At 38.8% G+C, this 21,794-nt stretch overlaps 2 protein-coding genes across 3 annotated transcripts in view; one reads left to right on the forward strand and one right to left on the reverse strand.

The window, feature by feature from the left end:
- On the forward strand, positions 1-20,687 carry plg (plasminogen). Its single transcript, XM_061746520.1, has 19 exons — positions 1-137; positions 3,202-3,340; positions 3,411-3,517; positions 3,788-3,902; positions 3,998-4,137; positions 7,373-7,493; positions 7,589-7,707; positions 7,930-8,092; positions 8,218-8,342; positions 8,501-8,660; positions 11,710-11,888; positions 11,969-12,117; positions 12,198-12,291; positions 15,619-15,733; positions 16,022-16,096; positions 16,198-16,338; positions 18,187-18,293; positions 18,893-19,038; positions 20,258-20,687. Exons 1-19 carry the CDS (start codon positions 89-91, stop codon positions 20,417-20,419), a joined length of 2,406 nt encoding a protein of 801 aa, XP_061602504.1. The 5' UTR covers positions 1-88; the 3' UTR covers positions 20,420-20,687.
- LOC133464501 (solute carrier family 22 member 2-like) overlaps positions 18,694-21,794 on the reverse strand; it is a 13,858-nt gene continuing 10,757 nt past the window's right edge. The window contains exons 11-12 of one of the 2 annotated variants that reach the window (XM_061746521.1): positions 21,404-21,503; positions 18,694-20,710 (exon numbers count right to left, since the gene is read on the reverse strand). In XM_061746521.1, coding sequence (XP_061602505.1) covers positions 20,629-20,710; positions 21,404-21,503 — 182 coding nt within the window. In that variant the 3' untranslated portion in view covers positions 18,694-20,628. The remainder of the gene's footprint in view (positions 20,711-21,403; positions 21,504-21,794) is intronic. The other variant, XR_009784485.1, reaches the window with a different exon arrangement.

The raw sequence follows: 21,794 nt of genomic DNA on the forward strand, positions 1-21,794 counted from the left end.
CTGACATGCTAAAAGGAGTCCAACAGTATACCAGGAGGGATCTCAACGTGTAGTCAATGATGAGCTGTTTGTGAAAAGACCTCAAAACATGGATCTGTATAAAGCAGCTTTCCTCTTGGCAGCCTTCATCTCCACTGGTAAGCCACATTGACAAATATGAGATGACTGTAAACTGATTTGGAAATATACATTTGTTTTTAAATGTATAAGGCACATACAGTGATCACTTTCGCTGTGACATAACCTCATCAGGACTTACAAAAAAGTTTGCTCCATCTTTCAATATTGTATTTGGTCAAGATAGTATCTGTTGGGAGACATTTATTTATTGACTAGAATCAATCAGCGTTGATTTATTTAATTTATTCAAAACTAAAAGTGTTTGATGGGGTAGGTTTAGTTGACAAATACGATATACTGTACATTTGAAGTATTTTCTCCCAGTTCCGTGTTTTGCAGATAAAGCTTGGAAGTGAAGTTTGTTGAATAGTGACTTAACATGTTAGGAAAATGACAAAAGCTAATCCATTTCAAAATAATTTGTTTCTCTTTTCATTTAAATTATTGAATTGATTATTATTAAACCTTTATTTCATCAGGCAAGCAGTTAAAAACAGGTTCTTATTTACAAATGCGGCGAAGGAGCAAAGGCTCTTTGAGGGGGAAAGGGACCGCATAAGAGAGGTTATTTAAAGTTACAATAACAACCAAACAAGTAAAAGTAAATACAATACAATGAAACATTAAACGATAAGGCACAGTGAGGTGAAGACTGATAGCTCGAGAGTGTTTTGTAAATTGTTCCAGTCATTGGCTGCAGCAAAACGGAAAACGCTACGTCAAAAGCTGGTACGGACTTTGGGGACAGCAAGTTTGACAAATTTGCTAAATCATCACAGAGTGAGAGATGTGCAGAAGAGCAGAAAGATAAAGATATGTTAAGCCAAGTGTGGATTTGTAGATGAGGTGAAACCAGTGATGGAGTCGTCTGGTGTGGAGGGATGTCCAGTTTACTGGTTTATACAGGTGGCAGTGGTGGGTTGTGAAAGGAGCACCTGTAGCGAAACGGACGGTGGAGAGTGTCCAGTTTGCTGAGGGTGGATTGTGGAGCCATCCAGTAGATGGTGTTGTTTGTCTGTTTGGCAGTACAATGTCCATGGTCACATAACCCACACTAGTTTATTAGTGTCAGGATTTTTATATTTGTGATAAATGTATTTAATTTCATTCATTTGTTTCTTTTTAAAAGAAGATGCAAAATGAACTACATATCAAGAGGTGCAATAAAATCTTTTTTGGTGGTTAAAATGTCTCAGGCTTGTTGATGGGTTAAGTTAAATGATCATGTGATGTGTGTCAATAACTAGATTTTGTCAAGGCAATCCGTATTGTGTGGTTTACAGGGAGTCTTGTTCTGATATAGGAAGCTTAGAAGAGTTTTGACTTTTGACTCTAGGTACTTTAATGGATAGTGAAGGAGAGGGACGAGTCCAACCAGAGGCCAAGGTATTTTGTAGCAGGTCACAAACTCAAGTTCAGACCCATCAACACAGAGGTTTTTGGAGCAGTGCTGGGATCATGTTTTCTATGTTGAAAATTATGCATTCAGTTTGCTTGGCATTGAGAAGGAGATGAATGCTATGAAAATACTGCTCAATCGAGGTGAGACTGAGCTGTAGTGTGAATGCTAAGTGGAGAGACGGGCCCTCAGACTATATGATGGTATCATCGGCATATACAGTAGGTGAATTTTGGAATTGCCAGCGTTCTTGTCTACGTCATTTATGTAAATATGGAATAGCATTAGACCTGGTATAGATCCTTGGGGCACTCCTTTATTGATGGTGAGAGGGTCAAATAGAATGTTCTCAGTCTTAACTTGCTGTACTCGGTTGTTAGTAGCTGGCAAAGCATTCACAGGAGGCAGTGACATGCCAATGCTATGGAGCCTTTGCAGGAGTATGGAGTAGTTGACTGAATCAAACTCTTTAGTGAGATCAATGAAGGAAAGCGATGCAGAACTTCTTGGAGCTTAATGAGGTGACAATTTGATCCAGGACCTTCAGAGTAGCTGTGGTGCACCCATTGCCTGGCCAGAACCCAGAATGCACATCGGACAGGCTGTTATTTGAGGCCATGAAGTGGCTTAGCTGTTTATGCATCAATTTGTCTAAAATCGTTGCCAAACACAGCAGGATGGAAATGGGTCTGTAGCAATTGGGATTAGAGCCAGAGCCACCCTTAAAGAGTGGGATGACGTGCAGATTTCCAGTCTTGAGAGAAAACAGACAGCTCCAGAGACATATTGAACAGCCTTGAGATGGGGGCAGCAATGAGAGGAGCTCACAATGACATGAAATAGTTTGTTTGACCACAAACCTGTTGATCATGCCCCACAAAATATTGATTGCCTTGACAAAATCTAGTTATTGACACACATCAGATGATCCTTTAACTTCACCCATAAACAAGCCTGTGACACTCTGACCTCAAGATTTTATTGCACTTCTTGATGTGAAGTTCGTTTAGCATCTTCTTAAAAAAATAATGAATGAATGAAATTAAATACATTTATCACAAATATAAAAATCCTGAGGCTAATAAACGAGTGTGGGTTATATGACCATGGACATTATTTATGAACATTAAAATGAGCAATTAAGTTGAGCAACAACTTTCTAATATGGTATGTAATCGCTGTCAACAGCAACACTCTCGGCTTAAGTAATTTCTTTCATAAAGCCAAGTGCACTAACTGCCTTTTTCTTATATGTTCCAAATGTTAGTACAAAAGAAATATCTAAAACTTTTTCTTGAATTACAGTAATATTTTACAGGTGGGTTTCATAGTATTATGTTGACTACAGGCTTATTTAAATACCACTTTTGAAACATACAACATACAAACTACAATCCACTATACAGTTAATTCAATATAGTTAGTTTTTATAAAATTGGGCCAATTCACAAGCTTCAACAAGGAACTTTACAGAGAAAATCATATTGTATGTATTATATTTTATATATAACTTTATTTTTCTTCTTATTATTTCATAATTGGACATCAATAACTTTAAAACTTATCCTGGCTCTGTTGATCATGACATTTGCTTCAGATTGGTGCATAGTTTTCTTCCATTCATGCAATTATGTTTTACATTTGTGTGTGAATTAATTACAATTAGATTTCTGTTTCTACAGTAGTGGGAAGTGCTGAGGTGGACGGCTACTCCAAAACTGAGGGGGCATGGGTCCTCTCTCTTAACAGAAGACAGTATACAGTGGGCACTGCGGCTGAGTGTTCTGCCAAATGCAACACAGAAACATCCTTCACATGCAAGTGAGTTCACAATCACACTTCAAATATTTGGTCAGTACATGAACGCCTGACACAGTCTTCATTTTCACAGATCTTTTGCCTATATTGAAAAGGATCAAGAATGTTGGACAGCAGCAGCAAATTCAAAAACAGAGCCTGTCCTGCGCCGAAGCAGCTCTGCTTTATATGAGAAAAACGGCAAGTTCCCAACGGTTTAAGTAATACGAGACGTCTTTATCGTCACATCATCTTTTCCTTTTAAAAAACGAACAAAAAACTAAAATTCCATGACACTGTGGTTAATGTTTGCCGTGTGGTGCAACATTAGTGATGTCCGGACTTTGTCTACAAACACAGCAGCTGCACTGCATGTTAAATACGTATTGTTTTTGGTTTTGGGGCTAAAACAAACATTCTCTTGGACCAAATCATTGATTAACTTAACACTGCATTTTTTTTCTCTTCTAGAATATCTTCTGGAGTGTGTACATGGAATAGGAAAAGATTATAGAGGGACAAAGAGTAAAACGAAATCAGGAAAGGTGTGTCAGAGATGGGCTGCAAAAATCCCGCACAGGCCCAAGTATGCATTCAGTTACTTCTTATTATGTAATCTCAAACGTCAATTTTTTTTCTTCTCATTTCTTTCTGTAATGATTGTTTGTGTATCTCCGGCAGCATCACGCCGCAGAGCCACCCCCTAGGAGACCTTGACTCTAACTTCTGTCGGAACCCTGATAGTGACAGTGGGGGACCTTGGTGCTACACCACTGACCCCAGCACCCGCTGGGAGCACTGCAACGTATCCAGCTGTACTGGTGAGATCCACTCACTCACACGAAACACCATTAGGGCTCGAGCACTGACAGTGCGAAGGCCCTATTGTATCTGTAGGAGTTCTCGTTTTTATTTTTCTTCCGACGAAAAGAGGGCCTTTTTGCCCCCCTAAACATGGCCCAAAAGTCACCAAGTTTTGCATGCAAGCCAGGCCTGGCGAAAAATTTGATATTTAATGGTTTGCATTAATGGGTGTGGCCTAATGGCTCAACAGTGCCCCATAGAAAACTTCGTGCCTCTAGCCCCACAATACGGTTTGACGTACATGCACGAAAATCGTCACACACCTGTATCATGTCGCAACTTAAAGGAGCATGAGGCTCCTTTTAAGAAATGAGACTCTCTAGCGCCACCCTTCACCATGACGGCCGTTGGGGGTACTGCAGCCAACAGCGAAGCCGGCACGGGAGAACGGGGAGAACGCGCATGTAGTGTCATTTGACGTCACATCTGCAGGACAGCGCGGGAAACTCGGCCCCAGCACTGCAGCACATTTTGCAGCACACAGCCTGTTCAAGGCAACGGAGAGATACACTAGAGGGCTCATTCGTTTTGGTTTGGAACGCTTCATCTGACATTATTACTAGAAAACTTAAAACGTTTCCGAATTTTTTTCATAAATCCTGCCTCAATCCTGCCTCAAGCTCCTTTAAAGAAAAGTCTCTTGGCGCCATGGCCGAAACCGAACAGGAAGTCGGCCATTTTGAATTAATCGTGTAATTTTGGCGCAATTTATGTCATTTCTTCGGCCGCTTCCCCGCCCGAACTGTAACGTGCACCCAGGTGTGTTATACATCAAAATGTGCGTCTCGGTCCTGCGACGATGGCCATTACTTTTCTCAGTCAAAAGTGTTACCGTGGCAACGATAGACACCAAAAAGCGCCCCCCTCCTTCATCTGTCTGGTCCATATTTGATAGTTCCTACTTTCTGCCATAAATTTGGAATGGTTTGACATACAGAGTCGTGGGAGGTGTCATCGGACTTAGTTTTGAGTCCTTGACTTTTATTGGTGAAAATTGCACACGCGAGGGCCCGTTCATTGCATGCATGCACAGGCATGAGAATAAAAAACAGACATTGATTCTCATAAATGTTATTCTTACGATTTTATTTCAGGGATATTTAGAACACTTCAGACAGCAAGGGTTGCGCTGTGAGATCCTTTCAGCAAACAATCATTCTTTCAACAGCATTCTGTAAGCTTTGTGGAACTGATAAGCTCCAATACACCTCACTATTTCAAAGTGTTTAGGGTGAAATTCTTGCTTAATTTCTGCTACTTAGAGGCAAATTGTTGTGCCGTATTCAGCACCCCTGCCGTGAAAAGCACCCCCTCGTATATTCAATGATAAGTAGACCAAGAAAAAAAACAACACACTGACACTTCAATATTTTGGATTGTGGAATCCACGAGCGCATTTAAACATGAATCATTAACACAAAACTGGACGCTAAACAGAACGTGACACGGAATGAGAATATCATTTTTGTCAGACGAGGGGGTGCTTTTCACGGCAGGGGTGCTGAATACGGCACAACACCGGGGTATGACAACTGCAGAACAAGTATGGGCGCACAATAAGAAACACTTTTTTCTCCATGAAAACACGTGATTTATTTATTATCACAAATAAAAAAATGAATGTGCCTCCTGTGGCAACCTTTTGCTGAATAATACTCGATTTAACATTCAAATAAAATATTTCTCCTTTTGCATGTGGAGAATCCTCACCACAAGTTGAGCCATCCCCACCCCAGTCCTCAAATCAGGCACCAACAAGCATCCCTGCGTAATGCTGGGCAGATTAGCACCTTCCTTTCCAACGTATTAAATACAGACGCAATCACAATCCCCGCAAAAACTTTCAGGCTTGGTAAATCTCATTGCGTGTGGTAAATGAACATATTTGCATTTTCCCCTCCCATTATTTAGCGCCTTCTGGCGGGTACGCCCCATATTGATTATTCATCAGGCCAAAAGTACTAAATGAACAGCGTGTGCTATTTTGCTCATTTGAGAGGCGCAGTCCTCTTTGCACGCTGTTAGTAGATCAGCTTGCACATTGGTTTGTGGGTGATGTCAAGTTTGCACACGTTTTTACGCACACGCAAACCTTTAGTAAATCAGGCCCCTTGTGTATTAACATACGTACAAGTTGCACATACAGTCTCAAGAATGGGCCCCAACCATCGTTTAGATTTTGGTACAGTTTGTTAATAAAAAGTTGGATAGTCTCACTTTTTGTTCTCTTGGAGGATGCAGCAGAGGATGTCACAGATTTTCAGAACTTCTTTTCAATTCATTTTATTCAATTAGCAATAAATGTAATATCCGGGTATTTAATTTACAGGAGGAATATTGATTCCTCAGACCACAGGAAGTTTTTGTCGGGGCTTGGTAATACTAAGCAACTGAATTACAACAAATAGATGAACTGGAAAAATCATTCAATCGTAGCAGAGTTTATGATGACCATGGTTTTACGTTTTTAACAGCTATGATGTATTTTGTTTTGTTCCTGTTTTATGCTGTCCATTTCACACTGTCTTTCATGTCCTTGATGAGTGGGTTTCTCTATTGCCTGTGAAACTAAATGCCCTTAGGGATAATAAAGGCCTTGGGAAGAAAAATGGGCACTATCTTTTATGAAAGACCCATGAAATTTGTCAGTACTGAAACAGCTCATGATCACTTACACATGTCTGTTTAAAGCAAGTATGATGCACACAACTGTGAACCTGGATCAGACACACAGGATACACATTGTGGGGCCATGTTTCATCAGGATGAAATTTTCTGAATTAGGTTTTTTAAATGGAAGTTTGCTGTTTCAGCTTAGAAGTAATGGCACTAAACTGCAAAATGAAGGTACTGGTGTTTAATGCACTTTCTTCTAATCCATTATACCTTAGATTTTCCATGTATTCTAAAGTTTAGTTTACTTGGCGTTTTCGTTAATCTACAGGATCATTCTTTTAGTGACTGCCACCCACCGGACTATAGTTTTCCATCAGTTCACCTCTGCACATGATGGAAGTGGGGAAAGCATAATTTAGCTGCTTGGAAAAAAAGTACAAAAAATGTGACTCTAAAAGGGCAGTTGTACACTATGCAAAACATAAAAGTGTTAATAAATGCTCCAGAAACGCACAGTAAACAGTTGCAGTAGATCATACAGAAGCAGTGGTGTATGACCGTGTTTTCCCTTTGCAGAGGAGTGTATTCATTGCAGCGGTGAAAACTACAGAGGAAAGATTTCCACCACTGAAAAGGGTTTCACCTGCCAGCGCTGGGACTCCCAAAAGCCTCACAACCACGGCTACAATCCCAGCGCGTAAGAACAATAGATATAAAGTTCATGAACAAAATCAGCAGGGCAAGCTAAACGCTAAACCAAAACGTGTGTACTTCTGCTGATGCTGTTTGCAGTCTTCCAGACAAGTATCTTGAAGAAAACTACTGCAGAAACCCAGATGGAGAACCCCGACCATGGTGCTTGACCACCAGCACTTCCAAACGATGGGACTTCTGTTCCATACCCCGCTGTAGTAAGTTCTCATTTTTCGTTTTATTCACTTTTGGTCTATTTACTCACAATAAATCCTTTTATTCAAGCTCATTTTTTCCCGAACCGTGAGATTGTTCTGCTACTTATACTGTATTTCCAGTGGCAGGTTTTGAAGGTTATGCTTTCTCGTCCTACAGCATAAACTGGGGAAATGTTATTATCGTAGTGTTTTTGAGGTCTAAACTCTCTTCTCTGTCCTCAGCATCGGAACCTCCCACCATCGTCCCAGAGGTGACCTGCGCCACTGGCGAGGGTGAAGCATATCGTGGCACGGTATCTGTTACTGAGTCTGGCAAAACTTGCCAGAGCTGGTCTGCTCAGACGCCCCATACACACAATCGCTCACCAGAAAACTACCCTTGCAAGTAAGAGCCAGTATCTACCCCAAAAATATATACGGCAAGATATTAGGGCCTCTCGGGAAAAACTTAAACCTAAGCAAATGTAACATTTTTAATGCTTTATATTTTCTTTTGTCCTTCTTTGCCAGAGGTCTAGATAGCAACAACTGTCGTAACCCAGACAATGAAAGGATGCCCTGGTGTTACACCACTGACCCCGCGACTCGCTGGGAGTACTGCAGGGTGCCACGCTGCGGGGATGCCCCTGAATCAGGTATAAGGGAAGCAAAAGCTTAAAAAAAAATGAAATAAGCAAACTGTATATTTGAGTTATGATGGAGGCCCTCCATGCTGCGCTATGGGTGTCCTCCTGTTTCATTTGAAAAAATTGTAAATCACTAAATATTAATATTTTTGTCTCTGTGTCTGCAGATGATGGTGTGATTCCACCTGAGGAGGACGATTGTTATGAAGCGAATGGCTCCAGTTATCGAGGAATAACATCAGAGACCATCAGTGGAAAAAAATGCCAAATGTGGAGCTCCATGACTCCCCACAAACATGCCAAAACTCCCCGGGAATACCCGACAGCGTGAGCATCAAATATTTTCAAACAATGCTTTTTATAATCAGTAGGTTTTTAAAATGCTAAAACATTTGATTAATTTTCTCTGCAAATGAAAAACAATCACACTCTTTGCTATTGATGTCACCTTGTTTTCAGAGCTTCCAGTATGATAAAAGCTCATTTATGAACTCACCAATATTTTCAAAAAATAGTCTTGTGTTAGATTTGTTTCAGATATTATGAATCATTGTATAATTATGATTTAATTATAATGGTGAAAAATATATTTTACTATTTAAAACAAGCCACATACAGTAGTTTATTAATATCAACTTTTCCACACTTAGCAAAAAAAATCATTGCTTTTAAAAATTCTCTGGACCAATTCAAATCTCAAGATTAGTTAAATATGTGCTCAACTAAACAACAAGGCATGCTGCTGTTTTACATGATGACAGTAGTTGTTTCATGAAATCTATCCAAATATGCAGAAGTCATCTGTGGAAGAACCACATAAACGCTTTCAAAGGAATCATAATGTTGCACTAATATAATGGACTTCATTAAAAAATCACCAGCGAGGGGCACCACTTCTATTAAAGCTGAGATTTTGGCATTTTCTGGTCAGAAGCATTCAGATACAAGACAAGACATTTTTTTAAAGAAAGAATGAAAGAATCCCCATCAATCTACAATAATGATGGGCTCATACACGATGCAAGCTAACTAATGCTTGCAGGCTTTTAGAAAGAAAACCTTTCTTAAAAGATCATGGCAGGAGCTTAGGTTTGTTAAGTTTTATCTGAATCGAGCACATTAATTCAGGAACAGCATATTTTGGACAGACAGAACACTAAAGTTTAAGTTCACTCTAAATGAAAAGAAAATAGCATTCATCTCAGGAAACAGGACTGAGTCAAAAATTATTCAAAATAAATTGAACAAACAAATAAAATCTGCCAAGAGAGCTTACAAGGATAAAGTTGAGAAGCTTTTTCTTGAAGGCAAAGCCAGGGATGCCTGGGCAGGCGTGAAAACACTGGCAGGCCTTCCCAACAGAAATCCTACCACATCACACCACAAGGATGGGGAAAAAGACAGTGTCGAAATGGCAGAGAGTCTGAATCAGTTTTTCTGTAGATTCGACCAGTTGGACTACTCACGGGAGCGGCAGGAGCTAATAACTGAACTCACTCCACTGACTCTCTCCAATGGAAACCTGGAGCTGCAGCAGGTGGATGTTGAAAAGGTTTTTAGAAAGATTAAGACAAACAAAGCACCAGGACCTGATCAGATCAGTGGACGCTTGCTGAAAGTCTGCTGCAGTCAGTTGTCTGGTGTTTTCTGCTCTCTCTTTAACCGCTCCCTGGCCGAACACTCTGTCCCATCACTCTGGAAATCTGCCATCATCTGTCCAGTAGCCAAAAAGACCAATCCAACTTGTAATAATGATTATCGACCTGTGGCATTAACATCACTGGTTATGAAGAGCTTGGAGAAGCTTGTTCTTTCTCAGCTTCAGGAAGAGCTCAGTATGCGTGCTGACCCTCTTCAGTTTGCCTACAAGCGGCACAGGGGTGTGGATGATGCTGTTCTCACCTTGCTGCATGAAACTTTCACTCATCTGGAGAAGCCCAAGTCCTTAATCAGACTGGTCTTTGTGGATTTCTCTAGTGCATTCAATACCGTGCAACCCCACTTGATGGGCAGGAAACTGTTGCAACTGGACACCAATCCACATCTGATCCTCTGGGTCCTCTCATTTTTAACAGACAGACATCAAAGGGTTCGGGTCAATGGTCACCTCAGCTCATCAAAGTTACTTTCCACAGGAGCCCCCCAGGGTTCTGTTATCTCACCAGTACTTTACACTCTATACACAAATGACTGTAGGAGTACGAGCCCTGGTATAACATACATGAAATACTCTGATGATACTGTTATTGTGGACACTACCAACTCAGAGGGTCAGCTGCAGGCTGAGATGAACATTTTTACAGAGTGGTGCAGGCAGAACTGTCTGGACCTCAACATTACTAAAACTAAGGAACTGGTTGTTGACTTTCGGAGAGGTCTATCCAGCATCCCCACTCTGTCTGTCAACAATCAGCCTATAGAGAGGGTTGACTCATATAGGTATTTGGGGACAGTAATCGACCACAAGCTCAACTTCCAACCTAACACTCAATCCATTTTTTCAAAGTGCCAGCAACGCCTCTTTTTTCTTAGGAAACTCCGTAAACTTCAAGTCCACCAATCAGTTCTGACAGCATTTTATAAGTGTTTTATTGAATCAGTTTTAACCTTCAACATAACAGCTTGGCTCGGATCCCTATCTAACATTCACCGTAATCCATTAAATAAAATTATTACATTGAGCAGCAAAATAATTGGACAGAAGCAGGAATCACTGATCAGCATCTATAACAGAAGGACTAAAGGAAAGGGACAACAAATAGACATCACACACTCACTCTACAGTCAGTATAAGCTCCTCCCTTCAGGTCACAGATACAGATCACTACAATTCAGGACAAACAGAGCCATGTCAAGCTTCGTGCCCTCATCAATCAGACTCATAAACAGCTGATCTTACCTTTGCAGTATATCAAAGTATTTTAGACAAATGTGAACCCATCCATCAGCATCTAAAAGTTCATTAAAACTGGGCGATGGTACTGGACAGTGTTACCATGTGCACTTGCAAATCCTCTGTTAAATGACTTAGTGATGCAATTGTCAGGTCAATGTCTAAATCTAAATATGATTGAACTACACAAGGCTGCACATAAGGAAATGTTGTGAAGCAACATCGCATGAATGACCCAAATGACCTCTACAAAAGTGTAAAAGATCAATAACTTCATGCAGAAAAAAAATTACAAAGTTCTTACTACTAAAAGTTGGTAAATGAGTGATTGAATCCTGGGGTGCAAGGTGTTTTCAATCATCACTTTTGTGGGTTTTCAAAAAAAATGTTTTTGATAAACAAGTTACACAGAATAACATGAACATTTTGTTCACAGAGTCCACTGTCCTGTTCAGTTTTATATTTTTATGTTATTTTCAACAGAGACCTCAGGAGGAATCTCTGCAGAAACCCTGATGGAGACAGAGCCCCCTGGTGCTACACTACAGACCCCAGAGTCCGCTGGGAGTACTGCAACCTGGAGAAATGCCAGAGCAAGCCTTCAGGGCCACTTTCCACCAATGCACCAACACCGCAGGCCACTCAGAGCCCTGCAGAGAGAGGCATGTCAGCCATTCAAATAAACATGGGCTTCATTTTAATGTCCAGCATTCACCCTGTTGTTTCTGTGCTGCTGTTGTAGACTGCAAGATTGGAAATGGTGTGACATACCGAGGCCCAACCTCCATGACAGTACTAGGTGTGACTTGCCAGGCATGGACCGCTCAGAGCCCTCACCAACATAACAGCTTCACTCCACAAACACACCCCAGTAAGGGTCTGGATAGCAACGTAAGTGTGTTCATATATGAACTCTTTTAGGCTATTTGGACTTTCGTCTGCTGATTTTCACCTTTTTACATGATCATCAGAACTGCAGAAACCCAGACAATGATGTGAACGGACCATGGTGCTACACCACTGACAGGAACAAGAAATGGGACTACTGCCAGATTCCCGACTGTGGTACGTCAACATGATTGATAGAAAATTACAATTCAGTACGTTACTTTTTTTTTTAGTTCCGACATACCTGGATTCTTTACTCCATGAAGACGGGCGCTAATCACATGTCAGCACAATATTTTCACCATACATTTAAAAAAATAAAAAATACTTTTCAATATATTTATAACAACAACATATTACTGTATTAAATATAGTTTAAAGTCTTTGAGAAGATGAAGAATATTATACACTGCTGCTACATGCAGGTCTACGTTAGTTGCTGTGTGGACAACTGCTTGTACAAAAGTAATTATTGAAAATAACACATACAGTAGCCTATACAATGCCGTAAAAAGAGTTTGCTTATGTATTTAGAAGTGTTACAACCCATTTTTCTATGGATAAAGGCAAATAACATAATGGCTCAAATAATGAGAACAAGAACATGTGGGTGGAGATAACAGCTTCTACAGCATTTGGACATGACATCAGTTAAAACGGCAGGCCTAGTGGTTGCAGAGGCCGGCACGGGTCTGGAGGAGTTCAAGTCCACGGATTGCAAGTAAGATGAACCACTTTGGACCCCTGAGCAAGGCCTATTAGCTGCTCCCTGGGCGCTGTAAAAGTAGCAGCCACTGCTCCTAGTCCAACTAGAGATGGGTTAAAAGCTGAGAATAATTTACCCTTGTGGGATGAATAAAGGCTAATAAAACAAAACAAAACAACTTACGGAACACGTTGATGTTCCACAATGAACCCAGCATCGTCCTGAATGAAACATCGTGCCATGCTAAATCAGTCTTCTTCAGTCAGAACTGAAAGTTATGGAGTATATGGAAAACCTCGGCTGGGTTTGTTCTCTGTAAGTGGCAAAGAAACTCACAATAACATTAAAAAAAATAAAAGGTTTTGGATTGGGGAGAATACATTGATGAACCCAGAGCAGCCGAACAATGATCACACTTCACATCTAAAAACTTGAACTTCAAGATAAAAGCAAGTATAAGAGTTGTGATCAACAACTTATACAATGTATGATGGAATTTGTAATGGAAAAAGATAAATGTAATAATCAGCCATATTTCTAGAACTTGGTTCTACAGTGGCCTTGCCGTATTTAATGACTGGAGAGAGGGAAAGTTCTCAAGAGTTAATCTGGAAGCACTTTTCATTTGTAAAGATTTTAACATTGATCTCTTGATACCAAATAAGCACAAAAAGACAATTTCATTAATACAATGTACAGCATTAGTTTCTATCTGAGAATCACCCACTAGAACCGCACTAGATTGTGTCACGATGATTGGTAATATATTAACTAATGATATTGGTCGATCATTAATTAATGACATACAGTAAGTGCCCATCTCCAGGTTATTATGCTGCATGACAATAATTATAAGATATATAATCCATGAGGGAAGTCGAAACTACAAATGGTTGAGAACTGAGGAAACCATCAATGGATTTAAGAATGATTTAATAGCACGAGATTTGGAAACTATAAACCAACTTAGATATTGATAAACCATTTGATATATTCTTGAGAATATTTAATGAATTATATGATTAAAAACTGTTTAATCATCCAACATGTAAAGAAACAAAAAAAAGACACCAACCATGGATGTCAAAAGAAAAATACATGAAAAGTTTATAAAACACAGAATAAAGGATAAAATAAAAAAATAAATTAACTAGCATTATAAGGTTATGTAAAAAATAATTGTATAATGAAATAATAATATAATAACAAGCTGTCTATTTCAGTTATAGCATTTACATGGTTATAACGGCATCACAACATTGCAATAAAACATGTTGGAAACCTACATATTTTTCATATAAATCATCTAGAGTTAAAGCCTATTGGCTTTTTTTCTTTTGTTTAAATAGAGCAGAGTCAAATTGTTTTTAATGTTTTTTACACAACAGAAGATGAATCAAAGTCTGTTAAGATGTATTAAATCTGTGGACATCGATCAGGGACTGAAGCTATTGGCCTCTAATTAGTGTCAGTTATTTGATCCCCCCAGTCTTTGTGCAAAATACTTATTCCCATATTTTCCACAATGGTTGGTATTTGGATTGAAATTGTTTGTATGTAACTGGACTTGTATTGAACATGTTCTTTGTAAAGTGCTGTTCGTCTATGAATTGGCACTATACAAATAAACTGAACTGATAAGTCCCTGTGCATTTATCAGTCTGTAAATGTGAGCTTAGTAAGGACATGTATTCATTGCAAACAATGGAATAAACACGGTGTAAAAAGAGTGTATGAATGTGTGTGGTTTGTACTGTGACGCACCTAAAATAGTCTAAAAGGGCAGTACGTATATTGTTATTGAAGCACTTCATCACCACACGGTCCAGGGCCAAATTGTTTGTTGGTTCTTAAAGATATCAGCTTGCCGGATTGTTTTGGTTGTTGAGCTGCAAAAAAATAAAGGCCTTTTCATAGTCACTTCACTTAGCATTCACTTGACTGCTTGGCGGGTCCAGCTTTGCTCAGCTCTTCTTACCATGATAACAACTGTTTACAGAACTAAGCTGGCATCCATCTGCACCACCATCATGGAGGGCGAGGATTTGACTGTTCAGTTGAACCCAATTGATTGAAAATGAATTTGGGAAAATGCTATTTGGAATTTTATTGATATTGTTGCCATAGGTGGCTAGATGGGGAAATATTTCAAGCAAGGCTAAGTAATGAGGCCGTACTGAGCCCTCTTAATACATCCATAGTACAATGTTTGTACTGTATTTGGCACTTATATGTGAGACCTGTCCTCTTGTCAACTGGCAATCCACTGAAAATGACATGCAACATTATGATAAATAAATTATTTCTTGGGCTAAATTCTTAGCTTCATAAACTCTTCAGTATGAAGACCCAAACTTTGGCTTTGGGGATGTTAATTGTTCACTATCCACTCTGTAGCCTCAATCATTAATCAATCAGATAATAGGGGAAAAAAGTGTAACAAATGCTTAGTTAGTCACTTAATTTGTTCTATCCTTAAGAATTTCTGTGAACTATAAGGACCTAAAATCAACGAAGATGCTCACAGTTGAAGCTTTTAAAGGGGACAGACGAAAGAAAGCATGCCCACACCTTTTATCCGTCAAACATGACATTTTTATCTGCAGTGAAACTGATGAACACAGAGGAAGTCCAGGGAGACTCCCATTCCTTAAAAGAAAATGTTCATTATTATAAGAAGGGAGCAGACACCACACTTGCAGCTCTGCTCTGAATTCTACATCATATTACCAGTTCAAATACTTATAAAATCCTTGTATTTGATTTACTTTTAACGTGACTGTAAACTCTCTTTGTAGAAGGACTCAATTGTGGGACACCAGTTATCAAACCAAAGCGCTGTTTTGGTCGCATTGTTGGTGGCTGTGTGTCCAGACCTCACTCATGGCCCTGGCAGATCAGCCTCCGAACCGAGTGAGTGGAACAACAGAAATATGATGCCAAGGAACTTGATGGAATTTTGCAAAAATAGACACACTGTTCTGATTGTGAAGGGAAATATCATGGACTAACTTTTTCAGTTGATAAAATTACATCAAATTTACATAGTATAAGGCATTATTGGTCATTTATATTTATTTTTTTATTGTTGTTATGTGTTTCTCTTTTTGCCTTTGTTATCTGTAAATCAGCATTTGTTCAAGAAAATATCATGTCAACTATAGTGTTTATTATATTTCTCTCTGTCTCTCCTTCCACCAGTACAGGAATCCATTTCTGTGGTGGAACTCTAATCCACCCTCAGTGGGTCCTCACCGCTGCACACTGCCTGGAGAGGTCAGATCAGAGCAACACATAAACAGCCTTTTTTATGAAAGTCATATAACAAACGCTGGATCACTTGTGTGTGTGTGTTGATAAATGTGCTGCTGCTGCAGGTCCCGCCGGCCCTCGGCCTACCAGGTGGTGATGGGTATCCACCGGGAAACAGCCACCGAGTCATCAAAGCAAGTGAGGCGGCTTGAGAAACTGGTGCTGGGACCCAACAGAGCTGACATTGCTCTGCTCAAACTTGATAGGTGAGAACAAGCCCGGATATCCTGCTGTACCATGACTCTTAACAGCATTATCAGTTGCTTTAAACTCAAGTTCATTATGAAGGGTTGTATAAAAAAAGCTGTATTACATATACGGAACACATAGGGGAAAATATTAATTTTTAGCTTTTTTTTTAGCCAGTCATTTTTAAAATCTCCAGCAATGGCATCCTGACAAAAGAAAAAGAATACTACATTTCCTACAAATATTAACAATGTAAACTTATAACAATGACAAAAAATATACGCCAAACAGCATTTTGGAGTACCTGGCCTTCTTGCCAAGGATGCAGGAAATCACTCCTAAAGGGGACACGCTTGTTCTGCTGTTAGACTTCAGCTCTCACATTGGTAGTGGTATCCTTACCAGGAAGTGGAGCCTTGGGAAGAAAGGCCTTTCCTGTATGATCTCGATTGGTGTTCTGTTGTTGGACTTCTGTGCTAGTAATGGTTTGTCCATAACAAACACTATGTTCAAACATAATGGTGCGCATTGCATTTCTGGGCATGTGATTTAGAGACTTGGGTAGAGAAAGAAGCTGAACTGTTAACTGATCATTACCTGGTGGCGATTTGGATGCAAGACTCAACATATAAGACACGTTAGCACTAGTCTGAGGTAGATTTTTTGGGTGTTCTTTGGTGTTTGTCTCCATCACCAGGAACAGCCCTGCAAAAGTGGCTTTCAGGAACCTTTCCAGAGTGAAAAACGTTCCTGTAATAGGAGAACTGCTCAGGCCTCTGCTAATCAGGATTTCTAAATTACGTTCAACATTCTCACGTGAAAATAAATCATCATCAAACAACTCATTTGAACCCTCTGGACCAGAGACATTTTGCTACGAGTACATTTGATGATGTTGGAGATTACAAGAAAAAAATAGTAGATGGACCAGCAAGTCGGTTCAGGCCTTGTTGGCATATTACGCCAATGTAGTAATAGTAATATCTATTGTTTACGTGTGTCTTCTGTTTATTATTCTTTCACTGCATTATTCTTTTTTGTCTTCTTTTATGCTGCTGGCCATTTCCAAACAGCAAAATATGCGTATTACTGCCACTTCATGGTCGGTTGTACTATTTTTCTAGTCAAAGGTTCTCATGTGGTGTTACTGTGTAACGGAGACACGCTGGCTGTGAAGATGCTCGCCCCTGTTAGAGGTTCCTGTCTGGCCGTTTATGTTATATGTGTATTCTTAATTTCCAAATGGGTTTTCCAGCTTTCCCTTCTGCTTTGTCTGCAGCAGATATGTTATTTTTACTGATATAACTCAAAACTTCTCAAACTAGTTAGATATTGTTAGAAATATGTACAGTAGCTTAAGATGCATAATTGTGATTGATGATGTATGCCAATTTTAGAATACACATTAACAATTTTGAAGTCAATATTACATTTAGAAAAGCCATTTACATTTTGGAGACAAATTTCACAAAACACATGTGCATTTTAGGAAACAAATGTACCTTTTAAGAAACAAACTTTACATTTTAAGAAACAAAATTTACATTTTAAGTAACAAAATTACATTATTTTAAGTTTTTCTAAGATTACTATTTTTTCCTAATTTGTAAAAAAAATATCAATTTTTTTCAAAATGTATATTAGTTTTCTAAATGTAATTTTGTTTTGAAGTTGTTAATGTGTATTCCCAGCCACTGTTCAACACAGTCCTTAACATGCACAAGCAGAGCAGATAAACAGTCAGAAACCCTGTGTGGATGGGACGAAGCTGATAAACACCATTTTGATCGCCTGAAAATACCCTGGCCATGTTGAACATGAACTCCAAGCCTCAGATGCTTATGGGTATGTTTGTTTTCTTTCAGACCTGCTTTAATAAATGACAAAGTGCTGCCGATTTGCCTGCCAGAAAAGGACTTCATTGTTCCAAGCAGAACAGAATGTTATGTTACTGGATGGGGTGAAACTCAAGGTACGTCACAAAATAAATGCATGCACGCAGTTTTGAGGAGTCATTTGAGCTTAGAAGCACATTTTACACATTTTTCAAAACTCTGTATAAATAGTTCAAAGTAAAAACTAACATAAAACTAGGGTAGCCGTGAATCAATAGGTAGAGTTGATTGTTCTCGTACTGGAAAATAAATGGACCTATTATTTCCCATGCCCCTGTGGATCTAAGTGTCCTGCGGCAGGACATTGAACCCCATGTTGACCTCCAATGAGCTCAGTTGGACATGATTACAGAAACAAGGTGCATATACATGTATAGTGCATATACAGTAGAATAGACGTACTGTACTATATGAGTGAGTTTGGGTGAGACAACGTAAACCATTTGGTAAAATCAAGGCTAAAAAAACGGCTATATGAATAGAGACCTTTTTTTCATTCTGTTCAGGCATTTATTTAACAACTTAAAATGTTTATGTAGTCAATATTCAAACAGTGTATATGGTAAGATAAAACAATATTTCATGACAGCACAACAAGCGCACAGTAACAGTGACATCACATCTGCAAATAAAGTGCTGTGAACGAGTGGGTTAAGTGCAGAAAGTTGTGTTTCAGGTACGGGGGGTGAAGGTGTCCTGAAGGAAACTGGTTTCCCTGTCATTGAGAACAAGATCTGTAATCGTCCATCATACTTGAACGGCAGAGTGAAGGACCATGAGATGTGTGCTGGAAACATTGAGGGAGGAACTGACAGCTGCCAGGTATGGACATATTCTACATGACTGCACAATTCTTTTTACAGATTTACAGACACCTTCACTTTACAGGTTTATAATGGAGATGTCAAGTTGAATTAACTTCAAATTCAATTACCACAAGCTTTCAGTCAATTAGAAGTTCCTCTGAGCAAACATCTTAAATGTATGTATAGGTTACATATAAATAGTTAATTTAATCTCTAAACAATAATTCCAATACATTTTTTTAAACATTAGTATTTAAGTGAAAGTGCTTTTCCGAAATGTTTTTGGATATTTTTTATATTCAACATATATTATGAAGTGCAGCTAAAATTCAAGCTGATTGGAGAGTTGGAGCTCTTGTCACATGTAGGGGTTCAAAGTAATTACAGAGATTCTTGGCGGTGTGCTTGACAAGTACTGTTATAAGTTTCTCTTCAGTTACTGGTTCATACATTTACTGCAAAACATGAGAATCTCTATAGTTTTCACATATGTTAACACTCCACAGGGGTAAAAGTGTTATATTTACAAAGATGGCAGATTAATGTCCTTAGTTATCCATAATAATGACTGCGTATGTCTTTGATGTTTGCATTTCCTCTATGGTTGCCTGCAATATGGCTAGTGAAAACCAGCACATAAAGCAGCAGGGGAATGGAATAAAGTTACAACCTTTATTGGCAGAAACGCTCTAGACTTTTTTTTTGTCTTGCTGTGCTCAATATGGATTACCGGTAAGGATATTTTTGGGACTTACAATTCTACTGACGGGATAAACCCATCAAAATGCCTTATGTGGACATTTATAGTCATGCAATCCAAAACATTTCTAGAAAATTTCAGGGCTGTAGTCCACAAAAATAGGTCCAATGTTTTACCATGCAAACCTTTGTTGTTATTTTTTGTTTTTTTAACCTTCACCCACAAGACAGTTAGCTATTTTCTTGTTTTCCTGGAAGAAAAACTATCACGAATAACTTTGGCAAAGAAACTATCTTCAATGGCTCCGATTGTTACTCTTTTTAGAAACTTAATTTCACTGGTTTTCACTTTTATGGCGAGATAGCTCACAGCTGCCCTCTGACAACTGTACTGCCGCTAGATCCGTTGGTCTTTTGAAGTCTGTTTTTGGTAACATAACATAAATTAATATATTAAATATTGAACTACTTCAATATATGAGTCAGAGTGTCAAAGATACTTACTGCTATGTTTTTGTTTTTTCCCCTCCCTGCAGGGCGACAGCGGAGGTCCTCTGGTGTGCTATTCCCAGAACAAGTATGTCCTGCAGGGTGTGACGTCATGGGGCTTGGGATGTGCCAACGCCATGAAACCTGGCGTCTATGCTAGAGTGTCAAAGTTTGTCGATTGGATTGATAGAACCATTAAAGCCGGCTAAAACTATCCAGCATTAAATGTGGCTGGTTGCACAACATGACTGTTCATTATGTGCTTGAAAGTATTTACATGTATGCTGTTTGAGTTTGCATGCTGACCTTAATTGATGCTATCTTTATTTTTTCTATGATGGCGAAGTAAAAATGAAATAGGAAAATCACTTTTTACAGAGATGAAAATTTTGATCTTATTAATGGTAGTAAAATTCCATTATACAGTTGTTTCTCTGTCTTTTGTCAGATGTGATATTAAAAGTTTCTTCACTTGTAGTTTTTCCTCTGTCTTCTTTTTCCTAAAAAAGGAAATAAATAAATTCAAGTTAATTCAGTGGAACAGTTTTTGTCAATAGACAGTCGTATACGTTGCACCGACTTATGCATTACAATTACATACAGTATTTTTCCTCCCCTTAACTTGAAGTAAGTTCATTAAACTTTAATTCTACCCCAAAGTGCAGTTTAGCATTAAAAAGTGCAAAAAGTGCAAAAAGTGGTCATTATGATAAGGGGAGTCAAATTAGCGTGTTAATTGCGACTAAATAATAACAGGCATATTTAGCGCGTTATGTTTTTTAATCGCTTAATCTATTTTTTAATCTCTAACTTTACTTTTTCTGTTTGCAAGTTTCCTTTATTTTGAAAGCTCAATTTTTTTAATCGCTTGACAGCACTAATTATGATAATAATACTACAAAATGTAGGGTTATTTACAAAGAGAAACATGCTAAGTATATATTTTAAGAAAATATCAATACATGATGGGATTGCACAGCCAACTCCTAAAGAATGCCATCGTGATCGTGGAATCAAAAATAAGAAACCCGTGGAAAACGACAATCGACAGAATAATTATGCTATATAGTTGAATTAAAAAAACAGAAAAACAAAATGAAAAAAAAGTACAATTAATATAATAGAAATGCAGAATTTATTCCAGATTTCGGTGTACCAAATACTTAGTTCTGAGCTAATGGGAAACATCTTACCAATTGGGGAACTCGATATCGTCGATAGTCTCAGGAAGAGGAACGCCTTTGGTTTCAGGGAGCAGCAGCACCAAACCTCCAGCTATGAGTGCCACTATTCCTGCAGCAGTCAAGAGCAATTTTTTGTCATTTAGTTCTTAAAATCGTTTCAAGAAATCAAGACTATTCTACCCAAGTTTTAGCTGTCAAACCGATTACAATTGACTCTATAATATTCTGTTATACAGACGAGTTCAAGGTTGACTCAATGTTTCCAAGGTGCCCAGGTCCCATGGTTGCAAAACTACGCCAAACATTCCACCACTTCCCTCTCATGCCATAATATAACAGTCCTAAATGTTTAAATTATGCATTCATTTGATCTGCAACTTCTCTCATGCCAACGCTTCTT

This window comes from Cololabis saira, chromosome 18 (genome assembly GCF_033807715.1).
Source record: "Cololabis saira isolate AMF1-May2022 chromosome 18, fColSai1.1, whole genome shotgun sequence".
Classification (NCBI taxonomy): domain Eukaryota; kingdom Metazoa; phylum Chordata; class Actinopteri; order Beloniformes; family Belonidae; genus Cololabis; species Cololabis saira.